Here is an 18864-nt window from a genome sequence, read left to right on the forward strand (position 1 = left end):
AGAAACCTATTCACAATAGGGGACTTGAAAAGAGAAGGCTGATCTGGAAAGCGAAGAAAGGCCGAAATAGCTGAAAGATAGCCTTTAAGGGTGCCCAGAGCAGAGCCCTGCAGGACCAAAGAAAGAAGGAAGAGGCGAACCTCTGAAAGAGGGGCAGAAAGGGGATCCCATGTCTTTGCAGTGCACCCTGCCACAAATTTGTTCCATCTGCAGGCTATACCGATTTAGTGGAGGGAAGCCTGGCTGCCAAGATGACATTACAGACTTCGGGAGGAAGGTCGAAAGCTGTCAAGCGTCACCGCTCAATCCCCACGCTAAGAGGTGGAGGCTGGACAGGTTTGGGTGGAGCACCGTCCCCTGCTGTTGCAACAGAAGATCCTCTCAAAGAGGCAGTCTGATAGGAGGATCTATGGCCATGTGCAAGAGCTCAGGATAGCAGACTCTTTGTGCCCTGTCGAGCTTGATCTTCTGCAGCACTCTGGGGAGAAGTGGTAAAGGCGGAAAGGCGTATAGAAGACTACAACTCCACTCGTGATGAAAAGCGTCGCCAAGCGAGTGCCCCCTTGGAAATTCCATTGCGCAGAACTGCTGACATTGCGAGTTCTCTTTGTTGGTGAATAAATCTACCCCAGGCTCTCCCCACTGCTGAAAGAGACCTTGCACCACCTCCGAGTGAAGACGCCATTCGTGATCCATCATGCACCGGTGGCTGAGTTTTTCCGCCCTGGTGTTCAGGGAACCCACCTGGTGTTGAACCACCAGGGACATGCCCTGATGTTCCAGCCACTTCCAGAGACGAAAGGGCTCCTGACAGAGGGTCCACGACCCCACCCCGCCTTGTTTGTTGCAATACCACATGGCAGTGGTGTTTTCCATCAACACCTGCACTGCTCTTCCTTTGATAGAGGGAAGGAATGCCTTTAGTGCAAGACGAATCGCCCGGAGCTCCAGAAGATTGATGTGGAGTCTGGACTCCACCGGAGACCAGAGGCCTCTGATCTCCGCCTCCCCCATGTGTCCGCCCCACCCCAGACGTGATGCATCTGTCACCACTGTGAACTCTGGGTGGAGAAGGAAGAGGGATCTGCCGTTGACCCAATCCTGGTCCGTCAGCCACCACTGCAGTTGATGTGCAGTGCCTTCCAAGATTGGGACACAATCGGAAAGATTCCCCTGATGCTGTGCCCACTTGAACTTCAAGTCCCACTGCAGAGCCCGCTTGTGCCACCTGGCATGATCCACCAGCAGGATGCAGGAGGCCATGAGGCCCAGCAGCCTCAGAGTCATTCTGACCGAAACCCGGGATAGAGGCTGAAAGATCGGAATCATAGCCCGAATATCCCAAACTCGTTGCTCGGGAGGATAGGGCCGAAACTGCGCGGTGCCGATGAAAAGAATCTTCTGACAGGGAATCAAGTGTGACTTCAGCACGTTGACAGTGAACCCCAGCGAATGCAGGAGGTCCGCAGTAGTCTGCAGGTGGAAGACCACAGCTTGGGGCGGACTCGCCTTCAACAGCCAGTTGTCGAGATAGGGGGTAGACTGGATTCCCTGATCTGCACAGATGAGCAACGACCACTGCCATCACTTTTGTGAAAACCCGGGGGCGCTGGTAAGGCCAAAGGGGAGCATGGTGAACTGAAAATGCTCGTGGCCTACTGTGAACCAGAGGCAACGCCGGTGGGCCGGCAGGACGGAGATGTGAAAATAGGCATCCTGCAAGTCCAACGCTACCATCCAGTCTCCAGGGTCGAGGGCAGAAAGGACCTGAGACAATATCAACTTTTGAACTTCTCTTTCAGGAGGAAGCGGTTGACTTTCCTGAGATCCAAGATAGGACACCAGAAAGTGGTGGGAATCACGACCTACCTCTGGGGCAGGAACTCAATTGATAGATCCCTTGGCCATGAGAGCCGTAACTTCCTGGCGGAGAAGGGCCAAGTGATCCTCTGACATGCGATGGAGTCATGTGGCATGGATTGAGGGGTAATCTCGAAGGGGAGGGAGTAGCCCCTTTGGACTATCTGCAAAACCCACTTGTCCGACGTGATGGTTTGCCAGTGGGGGAGGTGATGGCGGATCCTGCCGCCCACTGGCAACTGGTGGCCCTGAAAGGTCAGACTAGGAGTTCTTGGAGGCTGCTGTAGAGGAGGCACTGGTGGACAGGCCCGCCCGCTGGCCCCCAGACCCACGACGCTGGGTCCCAAAAGCCCCCGGTTGCGCAGAGGCTGAGCAGCTTGCGCCGGCCTGTGGCTCTGGGAGGAACGTGGCGGGACACCCCTTTAGGTAGCCACGAAAGAGGCGTGATGTGGTCGCGAGGCCCAAGGACCTGGCCGTAGCCTGGTAATCCTTGAAGTGCTCAAGCGCGTGGTCTGGCTTGTCGCCAAACAAGCGACAGCCATCAAAGGTCATGTCCAAAAGTGTAGATTGGAATTCAACCGAGAAGCCAGAGGACCTCAGCCAGGCCTGGCGTCTCAGGGCTACCGACGTTGAAATAGTCCTGCCTAGTGAGTCAGCAGTGTCCAGTCCGCAGCGAATGGCGAAATTTGCTGCATCTACCCCCCCTCCCCCCCCCCCCTCGGCAACCGCACAGGAGTGTGTGGCCAGGGCCTCCTCCAGGCACTGAGGCAGCACCTGCTCAACCGAATCCCACACAGAGTGAGTGTAACGGCCCAATAAACATGCAGTGTTCACAGACCGCAGTCCCAAGCTGGCAGAAGAAAAAAATCTTCCCAAGGTGTTCCAGCTTCTTGGATTCCTTATCTGGAGGAGCAGTAGGAAGCAAGTGTTTAGAGGTAGAGGCTTGGACAACCAAGCTCTCGGGGTAGGATGTTGGGAGAGGAAAATGGGGTCACCCAGAGCCGGGCGGTGGCGGTGGGCAATCATCCTATTAACAGGAGCCCCTGTGCTGGGCTTGGACCAAGTGCCCATAAGGATGTCCGTTAGGGCCTCAGTGAATGGCAGCAGGGGCTTCATAGAAGAGGACGCCGGTTGAAGCACCTCAGTCAGGAGGTTAGTCCTGACTGCCACCGTAGGAAGCACAAGGCCCTAGGCCTCAGCCGCCCTATGCAACACCACAGCGTAGGAGGCTCCCTTTACCTTAGCCATGGTAGGGGGAAAAAGCATGCCAGGGTCTGGAGAAGTGTCCAGACCACTGGCCTCACCCAACTCTTCCCTCAAGTCTGGATCTTCAAGTTGGTCTGCAAGAGGGTCAACAGACCCCTCCCAGTCCTCCTCACCCTCTCCTGGCTGCCACTCGGGGCAATATGGAACATCAGGACACAAAACTGGCACAAAAGTGCCGGGTCGACCTGGTCCGGGTCCGTATCTAGGTAGAGGTGGAGGTCGGGGTCGACGCCGGCTGGGGATCCAACCACCGACCGAGTCAGAGGCGGTGTCATCAATGGACTTGACGCAGAAGGAGATGTTGTGAGGTCGACCGGGCCGATCCAGATCCAGGCCTGGATCCTTGGGGCCCCGCCGCACCAGGGCCGGAGCCGCTGTTGTCAAGGCTTGGAACTCCCATCCGAGTCCGCAAGGCCCGAAGGCACGCCTATTGAGTCGGGCTGCCCAAAGATGGAGTGTAGTGCTTCGTAAAATGTACAAAGTTGGGTTGGGGTCGCTCCAGCCCCCGGAAAGTGGGTGGAAAAACTCGGAGCCCACCCAGCAGGGTCCACGGCCGGAGCCGAAGGACGACAATCGTCCGCATCTCTCATCTCGTCGGCCGACGGACAGGGAGAAGGCGAAGAGCGACAGTGCTTCGACAAGGAGTGATGGTGGTGGCTCCGCGACTGGTCCCGCGACCTCGAGCGGTGCAAAGCCGACTGCTGGGCCTCCAGAGCTTTCGGGACCGCTCCCGCAAAGACTTCGGAGCCATGGCCCGGCAGTCTGAGCATGACTTTGGGCAGCTAAGATAGATTTATTGAAAAGGGTTAGGCCGTCTTCAGTGTTACTACATGGTAAGCTTTTGGTGATCGCGAAGGTAGATGTGAAAGAGGCTGGATTAACTTTATGCCATTGTCTGAAGTGGGATTGTTTATGTGGGATGGGCCGCTGGGATACCCTGGAATCCTCTAGTTGGAGGTTAATGATAGCATGGTCTGACCAACTAACTGGCTTCGGGGCTTCGCAGGTGAGGAGGGGGGAATTAGTGAAAACTATGTCTAAGGCGTGCCCTGCTGAGTGAGTCGAACCATTGCTAATTTTGGTGAGATTCAGAGTGGCAAGGTCTGAGAGGAAGGATACAATGTCTGCCTTGTCAAGGTTATTGCTGTGGATGTTAAAGTCATCCATAAGCATGAAGTTGTTAGAGGAAATCACGTGTGGAGCTATGAGTTCCATAAGCAGGAGAGAAAAGTCGGCTCGGGGTACTGGGGGGCGGTAAACCAGAGCCCCTTTCCAGTTGAATTGGGGGGAGAGATTGAGCCTGAATATTATGATCTCGATTTGTCCGTTTGAGCGATGTTCCAAAATAGAGGGTTTTACCCTGCGATTGTGAATAATGGTGATCCCTCCTCCGGTTTTGGCCTGTCTGTCGAGTCTAAGAATTTTATACCCTTCTGGCAGGGCAATAGTGATTGCTGGGGTGTTAGTAGGTTTAACACATGTTTTCGCTTTTTGAAGTATAAATAGGTTCATCCTTTCTGAAAACACCATATTTCTAACCTTTTCGGTCTCTAACAAGTAGGGTCACAAAATATGTCACCTGTGATTCTACTGCTTCAGATTTGGGATGTTTCATATATCCACAAGCTTCAATTATTCCCTCTCCATCCTCCTTGCATTGACATCCACAAGATGTGCAGCCAAGTTTATGAAAAAATGAATTCCTGTAATCTGCCAAAGACAGGTGCATTGAGAACAAATCTCAACTTCATGCATGTGGTGCCGTAGGATTTCTACCCGATTGAGCATGTGGTTCAATATTCCTTTTTCCCCAAAACTGTCTTCAATTGTAGAAAAGTTATTACATTATCTTGATGTTCACAGCTGCCTTGAATTATACTTTCTTATGAGCAAAGACAATGCAACCTCAAATCACCTCAGCCTCCTTCTCATGTTCTGGAAAAGACAGTCCTCTCATGAAGCAAGAGACAACAAAGGGGAGCTCTACCTACATTAACATTTGTCACAACAAAGCAAACTGTCCCAGAGGGGTAGAGTAACTATGCACTCCCATAAGTATCATTATATATCAACTTTGTATGCGGGATGACGCCTTACTCATCTGCCATGCCGCAACTTGAAAGAACTAGCACATGTTCACCAGACACTATAGCCTCGACCTGAATAGGGCAGCACATTCTTTGGTGCACCAAATAGTTCTGCACAACCTATTCCAATGAATGCGAGTTTGCTTTCTACTTATTATATGCTATTGTAATTACTGCTTGCTACTCTTATGCAAGCACATGAATCCATGAAAGAGCCCATGCTGGGAAGAATAAGTTACTTACATGTAATAACAGTTCTCCATTGTTGGTATCTGTCCTTCCTTATAAGAGACTCACTGTATGGCCTCTCCTATCTCTCTATCTCTTTCTTTAGTCGTGTTCTACTAAATCTGAACTACAATGGCCTCTGGTGAGGGTGGTGGAGAAGGAGCGGGTGGTGGAGAAGGAGCAGGGGTGGAGAAGGGGGGATGCTTAGAATGCTCACTGCAGTACCTGTAGTTTGGTAGTTTAAAATTATGTGGACATGCCAGAATACAAATATTACTGTTTTGCCTAGGAGTGTGTTAATATTATTTATTGCTATGTTAAATATCTAAGGGTTCCCCCTCCCTGAAGGAGGGGAAAGATTCAAGCATTGTTATCTATAAAACATCCAAAGACTGAGAAGCTGGTAAAATTTCCATGAAATACTCAGATATCCACCAGTTCTACCTTCCTGGGTGTAAGTTCCTTATTTTCAGAGATTCTGGTAGTTGGGAAAAGATTTGATCCAAATCTATAAATTAGAAATCCTGGACAGTGGAATCTTGATTGGCAGGCCTGTTCTGATAACCACTTCTTAGGAGTCCTCTGGGAGTCATAAGTTAAGATAAATCTTTCAGTCTTAGAAATTCCACTTGCCCATGGTCCAAATAGCAAATGAGGAAAATGAAAATAATCAGGAGGCTGTCTGTATGTGATGCAGAAATCTGTCCCAAGAGAGCTGTGAGTACTTTCCATTGTGAAATTTGTTGATCACCCTGATGATTGACAGCAACATCACACACTCTTTAATCAACTGTATCTTTCTGTTGAGGTATCCAAATTCCCAGTAACATGCAAAGCTCTGGGGAAGGCTTGATAATCCAATGCCCAAGTTAAAAAATGCACATAGTCAATGTGAAAATACCAAAAGCTAGTTCCTTCAATAATGTTTGTTGATTTAGGACCTTATAGTGGGGGTGTCTGAGTACAATGTGAACAGAGAGACTTGTAAACACAACAGAACAGAGGCTGATGACTGTAAACTTTCCAATATTGTTGATTTACTCATAAAATCATGAAGAATGTGCCATTACACAAAATTCCTCTAGAATATTACTGATGCGTTGAGAAATTTGCTAACTACAGGACACCTCATAGTGAAGGAATTCAGGAATTTTAGGGTCCAAGATTATCATCTCAGAACCACATGAATCATCCAATACAGAGTATACCAGTTGATACCATATAGGTTCGTAACACTTAAGACCGAGAAGACAAAGGATGGTACTTCTGGTAATGCATGTAGAATAAATTGTCTTCTGCCCTCATTCTTGAATTGATATCTCTCCCCTGGAAAGAAATCTCTTTGTAGAGCAAACATTAATCAATAACCGTTTGTCTTGTTTGATTGGAGTTCTCAAGTAATATTTCTCTTTGTTTACCGTAAATTATAAAGCCGGTAGTGCTAAGAAATTGTTTTGAAAGTGCTGACTTGGTAGCTCCTCTGTAGGAGTTTTGATGCACCACTCGTCCACGCGTGGTCTTCTGAGGTGAAGAGTCCCTGCTGCCATGAAGCTATCGCAAGATTTCTTAACCTACAATACAAACCTCAGGAACATCTTGTGAGCAGGGAATGTGAAAGCATGCACCTTTGAGGTTGAGGCCACACATCTGCTACTCCTTTTTCAAGTTGAGGATAATTGGGGTTTAAGAATTATTTCACAAATACAACAGACTTCTACCTTGGATTCCTTTTTGGATTCAGAAAATGAAGCATTATTTTTTCAAGAATGAAAGACGGAGATCAATAGCAAATGCATGTTTTGTCTTTGATAATATGTGTTACAAGATTTGTGTATACTGAAAGTCTCATTAAGGCAACCAATGATATCACTTTAGAAAAGCTGAGGATTAAACCGCTTGCGCCCTAGGGCAATCAGTGACTATTTAAAGACAAGGTTACGTTTAGCCACATGCCCTCTCTTCCTTCTATCAGCACATGAGAAACAACTGTATGCTACAAAAAGTACAGCAACCCGATGACATACATTTTTGAAACAACAACATTAGAGCAATCATTTTATCAACTTCTTTCTGGCTAAGGACTACATAAAAGATTATGGTAAATCCAAAATGGAACAGAAAAATGCATAAGCAGGCCAGTGATCTGTGTGTTTTTTAGCGACCTACCACAACAGCAATTTTTGTACAGGACCTGCCAGACTGTGTGTGTCTGTACTGGTATGAGTGTGTAGTAAAAATTAATGAAGAAGGTTCTTAATTGGCTCCGTTTACACTTTGAACATGGCCCAGGGTGTGCTTGTTAAACAAAATCTTAATTTTCTTTACGAGAGCAATCCAGGAGGGAATCTGGGTGAAACTGAACGACAAGGAGACAGACATGCTTTTCCAAGACATGTAGTAGCATGTAGGACAGTAATGCCATGCATTCCTGGCTCCAGTGCCAGAACAACTTCCATACAAGATTGCTGTGGGTGGCTAGTCTGAGTGGTGGACTTGGTAGAGGCCAGTGCCTTCAATTTTTTTCCTATGTGAAGAAATGTCCTTTTCTCCTATTCATGACATGCAGTATGTTCCAGGCTGTCCAGATGACGCCCTTGCCTTCCATAGCATCCTGCACTGGGTGCAAAAGTGACTAAAACAAGAAGACAGAGGATGAGTCAAGAGACTAATCGTGCCAGGCTGTAAACTCCTATGGAGGTTGCCTAGAGGAAGAGATAGACTCCAGTCTCTGGGGCAACCCATCGATATTACTGAAGCCGACTAAGATTATGATCCCTTTACCTGCACTCAGAAGAAGTTATGCATTTCTCTGCAACAAGCTCATAGTACCTTGTTCAAAAACGAGACATGCTAAATTTCATGATGCAGTGGCAGCTTGGAACCTCATCTCAAATAGGAAGCTAGAATCAATCTGACAGGGCAAGTAAGTGTCTGAAGCAGAGGACAGTATTGCCCTGAAGGGTGTTTGGATCCGGTGTACTTGGCACCCCTTTTCCTGTGCCTTTGACAAGCAGATCTGGTTGAAACAATCTGGCTTTTAGAAGGTTAACAATGATTGGGTGATCTGTTGTTTCCACCCTTCCCAGGAGGGCACATTTATAGCTGTTGTGGAGTCAATCTTTACATAGAGTTTACATACATGCAGTTTTTGTTTCTAGTAATACCTTTTGACATGTTCAACATATCTTCCCCAACTCTGCCGGACCATTGTTCTGTATGGCTTTTCCATTTAAAAGTTACTGCAAATCAGACAACGAGGAGGCACGGGAGGGAGCAGGCGGTTGGGGTGGTCAAAAGGTTTTCTGGAAAGACACTTTTTTGAGAGTTGGTTCGAATTCTTTCAGTATTTTGGGAGACATACCATATCATCTGCTCACACAAGGAAGAGTTTTTTTTTTTTTACATTAAATAAGACTGCATCCAATATAAATAAAATATCCAGTGTTTAAAAAAAAAAATAAGCCATCCTGCCTCTGTGCAAAATTACAAAATAATTTATTCCACACTATAGTGCAGAAAGTGCAATGTAAAACAAAAGAACAAATAAGGCCATCATTTAGGCCATAAACCACTACCTACCCTTATACATTTTGATACCGTTATGAACCACCATCTGTCAGCCATAAATTTCACATCATTGACACCCTAATTGTTTGGGGGTCATTCGCATTCTTTGAATCTGCATATCTAGACCAAGGAACCACTGGATTATGACTCTGTGAGAGCATCTGAGATTTTCGTTTGCACTGGCATGCATCTGCAGACACCGCAGGATGCCTGTAAAGTTGCCATGAAATAAAGGGTGTTGACCTAGGTTTTGCAATCCATACACATATGAACCAGGGGAAATGAGGACAGAAATGCCCACATTACCCTAGAAACTTGCAAATGGGAGGCACTGATGTCTCCTAAAAATATTTTCGATGTTCACATCTTGAAATTTCTTAGTGATCACAACCACATATAATCTGTAGATCCAGTTTTTTTAAATGATATCTGGTGTCCATTTTTGCTTGTCTAGTAATCTCGATCACCACACATTTGTGAGCTAAGAACATACAAAAGTGATTACAACAGATCACAATATATATGTCAGCTGTGGTAGATGGATATTTTGGCTTCGAATTGAATGTTATACGACTTCCTATGTCTGCTACATAATGGCAAAAACAGAACAAGGTGGCTGGACAGGATTATTCACAAAACCATTCCCCAATCACACAGTCAATATGTACCATGTGACCACTGGATTTATATTCCAAACGAATTTATTTTCTTTTTCATATAATTACCACACAATATTTTAGAAAAACAGGCACAAACAGAACCACTGTCAGATCAAAAGGTTCATATATACAGTATCTACAAACGTACACATTTACAAATTTGCAACAATGAATCAAGCAAAAATGGTTTAACACACCAAAAAACAATGACCTATACGTAGAGCAGGACTTTGGGCGTGGTGTCTGGCTTCGAGAGCGTTCAATTAATGGATTTAATCCAGCCTCAAATCAATCGGTGTTGCTCACTCTCTCCAAATGACAAGTAGTCTCCTACAGACTACTTGTCATTTGGAGAGAGTGAGCAACACCGATTGATTTGAGGCTGGATTAATTCCTTCACACAACGGGCCAACTTCGCCTGCCGGCCTGAATTGGGTTCAGTGACCGGTCGCTCTCTGCTCTGCGTGTTTCAGACTCAGTCCTATACCAACGCGCTAAAAAATGTGAGCTGTTTCCATCCTTGAACGCTCTCGAAGCCAGACACCACGCCCAAAGTCCTGCTCTGCGTAAACTGCAGGTGTGACTGCGAATCACGCTATACCTACACTACGGCAATCTTCGAAACGCGTCGACACTACCACCCTGTGGCTACAATAAAGGGTGCCGCTAGGATGTAAATTATATTACCACTCTGTATCCTAGCCTTGCAACCCTATAAAAAGACTATACCACAGGCTCTTGTAGACAGGCAGGCTTGGTTTTTCGATCTCAATCCCGCCTGTCGTTTGGTTTTTTAGTTCCTAGGACTGGTGCCCGTTTTTTGCTTATGTACTAATTTTTGCACTGTATATAATTGCAATTTAATTGGACTATCATATAGGTCATTGTTTTTTGGTGTGTTAAACCATTTTTGCTTGATTCATTGTTGCAAATTTGTAAATGTGTACGTTTGTAGATACTGTATATATGAACCTTTTGATCTGACAGTGGTTCTGTTTGTGCCTGTTTTTCTAAAATATTGTGTGGTAATTATATGAAAAAGAAAATAAATTCGTTTGGAATATAAATCCAGTGGTCACATGGTACATATTGACTGTGTGATTGGGGAATGGTTTTGTGAATAATCCTGTCCAGCCACCTTGTTCTGTTTTTTCCTATTGTTGAGATCCGGGTTGGTCAGATGTAGGATCCGATACCTTCACTGTTTCACAATGCTACATAATGGCAGCATCAAAACATCAAGCAGTAGCATGTTGCAAGTAGGACTAGGATATTCATGCACTCATACTACTGAAAAAAACAAATTGGGGGAAAATGCAATCCTTTGCAGAAATTAAAATAGTAATAATATCTTATTGTGGAAATTCGAAGACGGAAATTTTAACGTGCCAAGCAATAAGCTTTTTTTTCCATTGCCAGTAACACAAGTCAGTGAAAATTGTATATATTAAGAAGCGTGTGAAGGTTAGGCAAAAAATTAAAACAGCTAAAAGTGGTGGCTAAACAATCAACTTACAAATACATTTAAAAATAAACTACAAAGTAAAAACATACCCTAGAACAGCCTCTGCCAAGAACTTTAGCCTGTATCTTCCACCACAATCTCTTGGATAAAGCAAAGACGTGTCAATAACATTGGGATGTATCATCTGTGAAAAGAAATAGGGAGCCACTCTGCTTAAACTCACATTTAAAGAGTCCACAAATCCTTGATGCAACATGTGTTAAAGATAGCATGGCTGCTAAATCTTGGACAGCAACATCCTTCCCAAGAGACACTTACCTCAAGAGCCCGGATATCATTGTTTAACGAGTGACCCACTAATACAGCATCAGGTGGCAGGAGATCTTTAATCCTGGCCTGTATATCTTGGAGTCTAGTTCTCACTGGTTGGAGGATCTTGCTTGTGATTCCTGAAAACCTTAACCAAAACGAGGAGAAGAGTATAAACAAATAGTGTTTTGCTCACCATGAAAACTATGTGCAGTCAGCTCACCATAAAAAGAGAATTGTAACAGTACCACAATGCACGTAGAAAGAGTAGCCATCTCTTTCAGTTGTTGGTAGTACAGAAGTGTAATTTTGCCTAGCGTGAGTATTCTCCGAAGAACCCCAATCTTTGAATCTATTTCCCTCTAACTACATCATGCTGTGGGGCACTGCCCATGTTGAGCTTTTTGCGTTTCCGCCCAAAGTAATAAAAACCAGAAATTAGAACTCGGAGAAGTAACTTTACTTAACACATAACTTCTCTCCCATGATATTTCCTGCATGGATGAATATTATTAATTGGAATGCCTAGAAGTCCCAAGTGGAGAATACAAGCATAGAAAATCTACTCATAGGTTAAAGAAGCTCAGTAACACAACCTCTACCATCTGGGCTGTATCACTAGACCTGGAATCAAAACAATAAGTGTGCAGGGAAGTTAAGGATGAAGCACAACTAATCTGTGCAAGATAAACATTGCCAAACTTGTCAGATTATAGCATTGAATATCACAAAGCAGGCTAAAGGAGTAATAGAGGCCATGAAGCTGGGCTATTACTATAAGGTTAAATGACGCGTAAGTGTTTGTGGCAATTACAGTCCACAAACAGCAGTAGCAAAGAACACCACTAACTGTGGTGGGCGAACAAAAGTTGTAGAACATTTTATGTGCAAGATCAGAATTTCCTGCACAAAAATCCCTCAGCGCTGAACTGTATTTCTTGTAGATCTTCAGCACAGGATCGCCATCAACAATTTCTATGGGTGATGTTAGTTTGCCACGTTATATGCAGTTTTATATAGCATGAACTTGTCCCATGGACATTAGAGCACTTTGGAAGAGAATCAGTTTATGTTACAAATTTTTCTAAGATATGGGGAGATTAAGCAATTTGTCCAGAATCACAGGATTTTGAGCCAAGGCCGAATTTGAACCTGGTTCCACTGTTCCAAAGTCTGTAGCTCTAGCCACTAGGCTATATCCCCTCTCTTGGCTTGTTGCCCTTTCAGGGAAGCAACTCAAGCACTTTAGAAACTGAGGAATTACCGAGTTTCAAGGAGTAGAGGACACTCCTAAATCTAGTCTCTTTAACCACTGGATAGTGTTGCTTACCCATAGTGGATGGACACAAAGGAGAGAAATCTGGGTCTGGAATTGGCCAATTGCATTCGCTGCCTGCGGTGAACAGTCTGCATGTCAGGCTGAGCAACTTTACGGGACTTTCTAATAAGAGCCTGTGCAAAGTATTCAGTGCCATGGGACTGCGCTCCTGCTTCAAGAGACTGCCAATCGGGTTACACCTACATTCTGGAAATGCTGAAGCTCGGAGAAAGAGAGATTAAGAGCAAAAATTGCAACATGATCTCTTCATCATAGATTCTCTGCTCTGTACACGGAAGGTACACGATTACAGGCTCTGATGACGAATCAGGCACTTTTCCTGCTTAAATACAGTCAACAAACACAAAGATCGAGAAAAAACAAATCAAAAAGTACATGGTAGGTCAATGCTGTCAGTTATGCCTTCTTTTGACCTGGTGGGAGAGACGTGCTTATAAATCTTCATCCATCTGTTCTCTTTGTATATAATGTTACGTGTATACATGAACCAACTATTACTATTTCCGGTGAACTGCCCTAAAAAGTGCCAATCACACCAGGCAGAGTTGGATTAAAAGCATTTAAATGAACTGGCACACCAAACTCTGCGCAAGCATTTACGATGCACAATGTGTTTGTATAATCCAAAAATGGCCCTGAAGAGTTTAACTATTGGATATGTACAAGCACACCCTAGATTTTTTGCCATTTGTCAATACCTGGTGAGGTAGTTTAGAATGGGATTCTTCGGTTTCACAAGCTCATCCATAATACAGCGCCCATCCGCATTCACCAGTGAAACTCGAGTGAGCTCTTTTCCTTTCGCTGTAAGGCACTAATGAAACAAAATAAAACTTCCATTTGTACAGGAGAATGCGTTTGACGTTTTGTGTTGCCGTAGCAGAAAAACACCAACAACACTCATTAAAAACATAAAAACATTAGCGGTTAATAGTGCCCAGCACTCATATTTGTTTACAAATTTGCTAAAGAATATCGGGAGTATCAAAAATTCATCTTACAAGGCAAGACTTGCCTAGTTCCTTGTTCTTTACTTGCAATATTCATTCAAGGTAGGCAATGAATGTAATAATCTCTGAAGCTGAACTATTTTCCCCAAATCTGTGTTAAAGAACCCATACCTCTGAATTAACCACTAATGTGCAGATTCTAGTTGTACTGTATTAGAAGGATAATCAATTAAAGATAAACAAGCACAGGGCGCTCAGTCAAGGCTTAGGGAAGGCCCACTCTACCAAATAACAAAAAACACTGATCTGAAAATATAAATGTACACTTCTATTAAGAATTTCTTAGTTTTCTGTATCATCACATTTTTGCAGAATGGTTAACAAAAAGATATACTCTAGGATAACGTCTGTTATTATGCATAATTTGTAAATATCAATTTTTGGTTTGTACTATGTAATTTTAGTATGCATGAGATCCATATTAATTATGAAGAGGCGATGCGTCCATTACAGTTATATGAACTGTGTTTCAGTATTCCTTAATAAAGGTGATATTGCACTTTACAATAAATGTACAAATCTTACCATTTCACAATCCAGTCCAAAGAGGGGACTGCTGTCTGTTACTGGACCTGAACATTCTGTGCTCACATAGTTAACACAAAAAGGGCATCCTAAATACAAAAATACCAAAAGAGTTTAAACAAAACAATAAATTGTGTGTGAATGAAACTTATTAAAAAACAAGACTGTGTTACTCAGCAAGTTGCCCATACTGCAATGAATGAATGGGAAAGGAAAGTATTTTTTAAAATAAAATCATGCAGGTATCAACAGCTGTCATATAAGGTTCGGCCTTACACACTATGCAAATGAATGAACCAGTAAATTGACCTCAGAATTAGTTTCACATGCTATAGCCGACCGAAGTATAACTGGCAATCCAGATGATCACATATTGAAAATTCTGTGCTGAAAGGTAGCCGGGTTACACTCTAAGCTGCGTAGTCCAGATTGGCTTTCCTTTGTCAGTTGGATGTATTAATGTTCCAGGGGACCTGGTTGAAGGATAATGTACACATTGATGGTTTTGTAAGATGCTACAAACCAGCAACCCCATCGAGGTCTGGGCGAGCGATAGGAGGGTTGGCAATTTGGGTGAATATCAAGGCCGGAAGCACAGTCAATGTCCTTGAGATAGTTTATGCCAACTACCCGACAGTGAAGTACAAACGAGATTTAACAATATATTTTACCAGTTTTTATAATAATGATTTGACTGGCACACCCAACACCACATTTTTATCTCTATTTAAACACATAGCTTCACTCCAGAAATCTGTAAGTGACAGCTGTCAGTTTGCAGGTTTTTGTATAGGGGGAGATTTTAATGCAATACTTTGTTCAATTACCCCATGCCTACCTTATGTTAGGATCCCCACCTGCAATTTCACTGATGGCTTTTCTGAACCAAATAGTTTTCATGCAAGAGGGCGTGAGTTGGCACCTCTTATGGTAGCCCAAGATCTAGTAAATGTTATGGACAGTATATAGAGTGGCACTGAACCACCACCTACTTTTAGGGCCCGAGGTCACACCTCCAAAATCAATTATATTTGTATTTCTTCTAACCTTGCAGATTCTCTATCCGATGGTAAAGTGATTTCCTCGACCTATAATGATCATGACCCCATTGAAGTGTCTTTTATTATGGCCCCAAAACCTGTATATGAAAGGAGATCGGACCCGCCATCTTGACCCATCATGAAGGATTAAGGCTAAAATGGAGAGCAGTAGCTCCAGAGCAACTATTTAGGAAAGTGATTGATGAAAATCTCCCACTGGTGAAGGCATGCCTTACTGAGGCTGATAATGTTAATCCTGCAGTCATTGCCTTTGTCCATTTCTGTACTAAAATCAAAAAAGAGCTTATGGTTCCAACTAATCTACTGCCAGTTAAGCTCAGATGTTTTAACTGGGACTTCTCGGCGGCGAGCCGTCACCTGCGGCGGGCTCTTAAGGCATCACCAAGGTTCCCCCAGATTGTGGCCAAGTCACGCAAGCAGCATAAGCAGGTAACCTCAGCTAGGAAAGCGGAAGAAATAAACAAACAATGGAATTAGTTAGTCACAGCGGCTAATAATAAGAACAGCAAGTATTTTGAGATTGCTCTTAAAGAAATGAAGCAAGCGAACATAAAAGAGAGAAAGATTATCTGCAACATCACTAGACAGGATTAGGAGGCACACTTCACTAGTTTTATATGCCCTGGACCAACCGTATGTTGATACTTTGCCTGAACCTAAGTTTGCTTTAGTACAAATGACCTTTGAAGAAGTAGAGGTGGCACTGGACCAGGGTGTTGGGGGCAAGTCTTCGGGCCCTGATGGGGTCCCCATAGATCTTTTAAAATATAACCTCGGTTTTTGGGCACCTTTATTATTAGGGCTCATGGTTTTATGGTATTTTTTTTTTTTTTTACATTTCAGTCTGTATTTATCCATATTTATTTTTGGGCCATTTTATCTTTATTCATCCATATTTATTTTGTGTTTTGCATATAAATGAAGTTGTAAAACTGTACATTTCCATATTTATTTAACTGATAGACACGCACTAATACTTTGATGTCAGTCTTGTTTTAGCTATTTATGCTGCCAAATATTACTTAACAATACATCCACTGGTAAATACAAGCATGATACCACAAATGTACATGGACGCATGCCTTTATTTAAAGAAATGTTATCCTGTTTTTTAATTTCCAATGCTGTCCATCTGCTCAGCTGTTGGGCTATACTTCATGAAAGACAGAGTCACTTAAAAGCAGCAACATTTTCTGTATTTATCCACTTTTAAAAACAAATGCAGACAGAAAACACATTGTTTTCTGTCTGTATTTATCTGTCAAAATCCGTAAAAATGGAAAACAGGGAGCCTTATTTATTATTAAATGTTTTAATAGTCTTGCCTTTGCTCCCGCACCTCATACATGGTCAAATTCTATAATCGTGCCCATTTTTTAAATGGGGGACCACTCCCTGCCTAGTTCATATAGGCCCCTATCACTAATTGACACCACCCTAAAAAATGTAGGCAGGGTCCTATACAATCGTATAAAGGAGTGGGCTAAAGAGAAGTCTATACTTTATCCCAACCGTATGGTTTCAGAGCCAACGTTGGCACAGTAGAGCAGTGCTTTTACCTTAACCTGATAACAGGCAAATACACTGTAGCCAAAAAGTCTCCAATATATCTGGCCTTTATGGACCTTTCCACTGCACTTGACAGTGTGAATCGCTCAAAGCTGTGGGTCATTTTAATATCTCTTAGACTGGATAAAGCACTAGTGCCGTCTCTGGCATGTTTGCACAAGGGCATGAAAGCGAGAATTAGAGAATTAGAATTAATACCCAGGTGGAAGTATCTGAAGATGCTGACATCCCAAGCAGTGTGAGGCAAGAATGCGTTTTAGTCCAATTCTTATTTATCTTGTACATAAATGACCTCCACTCATTTTTACTCACTGCTACTTCGGATGTCCGTAAAATCAAACAAAGGCTCTCTTTTACCAGCATTAATATATGCTGACAATGCCATTCTGATAGCCCGCACTCTTAATGCGCTTCGGGAGCTAGTAAGTGGCTTCACAAATTTTATGGCACTATTAGATCTGTGCACAAATTTTAACAAATCTTTTATAAAGTCTTGTGGCCCAAAAAAGTACAAAATGGCAACCCTGAAAGGGAGAGATTCATCTCTTCAATGCACAAGCACTTTTTCTAACCTGTCATGATTTTTTCTGACAGTGGCTCTTGGCAGGCCCACATAGCACATAGTGGGAGCAAACTTTCCAAAGCCATTGGCTCACTACTTAGCATACCTCGCCCAAGAAGGGGGAGCCTTAGTCGCCTTATTGAATATCTTTACGATACAATTACTCCCAATTTCCACTTATGGGGCTGAAGTCTGGGGTATTGATAAATGCTCCCAAAGCCAATCAGAAGAGCAAAGATTTTGTAGGAAATTTTTTGGGGCGCCAATTTCAAGCTCAAACTTTGTAAGTCACAGTAAATTAAATATTCCCTATGACGAGGATTACCTTAGTGCTCGCCCAATGCTCTTCTGGTTAGCAATTTGGAACAATACGGAGGTAGATCTCACAGGAGACATTATAATAGACTGTCTCTCTTGTGACAAAGGCAGAAATATTCTGTGGCTGGCATATGTAGAATCCCGTATGCATAAGATAGGTCACCAACAACTGTTTGAGAACCCGGACAGCCCTTACACTATCAGTTAAAGACAGTTGCACACTGGCTGGTTTGAATTTACACATGCGGAGAGACTAAAGAATAAGCTCTGTAAATCAAGAGTGATAGCTTATCTGAATACGAACCCTGATGGGTGTGCCCCAATTCAAAGGTATCTGACAAGTCTGATGGGGCAGTGGGAGCGCAGTCTGCTGTATTGTTTTAGGGAAGGTACGGTCATCAAGTATCTGTTAAGCTTACCACTAGGTTTTCAAGCAAACTTAGACCCCAGCCGCTGTCCGTGTAATGGAGGAGGGTTCGGGTCAATCAATGTTACATTTTTTATTGTTCTGCGATTTTTATTTACTTTACACAATGTATTTTATTACCATTAGTTAAGAGGCATTGTATTACAGATTTTAGAGTAGCTTATGATATCTTGCTCTAGTTGAATAATGAGGAATGCACCTTTCATGTCGGACTCTTTTTAAAACTGCAGTGAAGGCCTGACAAGTAATGACTGCCTTTTAATACTCAGTTTTAGTGGTATTAAGATATGGAGATTGCACAGATTTTACTATCTTGGAATGGATATGATCTAGAGTATAAATCTGTTTTAATCATTTTAACCATTTTATGAATGTATGTACTTTTATGGCTACTTGTGTAACCGAATAAAGATCAGTGAAATATGAATGAGCCAGTACAGTACATGCACTGATAAGGCAGAGTAAGAAGTCACTACGCACTTTATGTAGCTGAACGCCTGAGTACCCCAGAATCAGTGAATACTGCCCAACGACGAACTGAAAATGACTGCAAATTATTATAATGAATGTTATTCTGTTTTATATGCCAACATGTTCCTATAAAAAAATTGC

The 18864-nt window shown here is 43.4% G+C and overlaps 1 protein-coding gene across 2 annotated transcripts in view; it reads right to left on the reverse strand.

Annotated features, from left to right (window-relative positions):
* REXO5 (RNA exonuclease 5) overlaps positions 1–18864 on the reverse strand; it is a 350267-nt gene that overhangs the window by 251858 nt on the left and 79545 nt on the right. For both annotated transcript variants that reach the window (XM_078665078.1, XM_078665077.1), the window contains exons 7-10: positions 14316–14404; positions 13479–13594; positions 11451–11589; positions 11222–11316 (exon numbers count right to left, since the gene is read on the reverse strand). In XM_078665078.1, the coding sequence (XP_078521204.1) occupies positions 11222–11316; positions 11451–11589; positions 13479–13594; positions 14316–14404 (439 nt within the window). The remainder of the gene's footprint in view (positions 1–11221; positions 11317–11450; positions 11590–13478; positions 13595–14315; positions 14405–18864) is intronic.

The sequence above is a fragment of the Lissotriton helveticus genome, chromosome 10 (assembly GCF_964261635.1).
Source record: "Lissotriton helveticus chromosome 10, aLisHel1.1, whole genome shotgun sequence".
In the NCBI taxonomy this organism is placed as follows: Eukaryota; Metazoa; Chordata; class Amphibia; order Caudata; family Salamandridae; genus Lissotriton; species Lissotriton helveticus.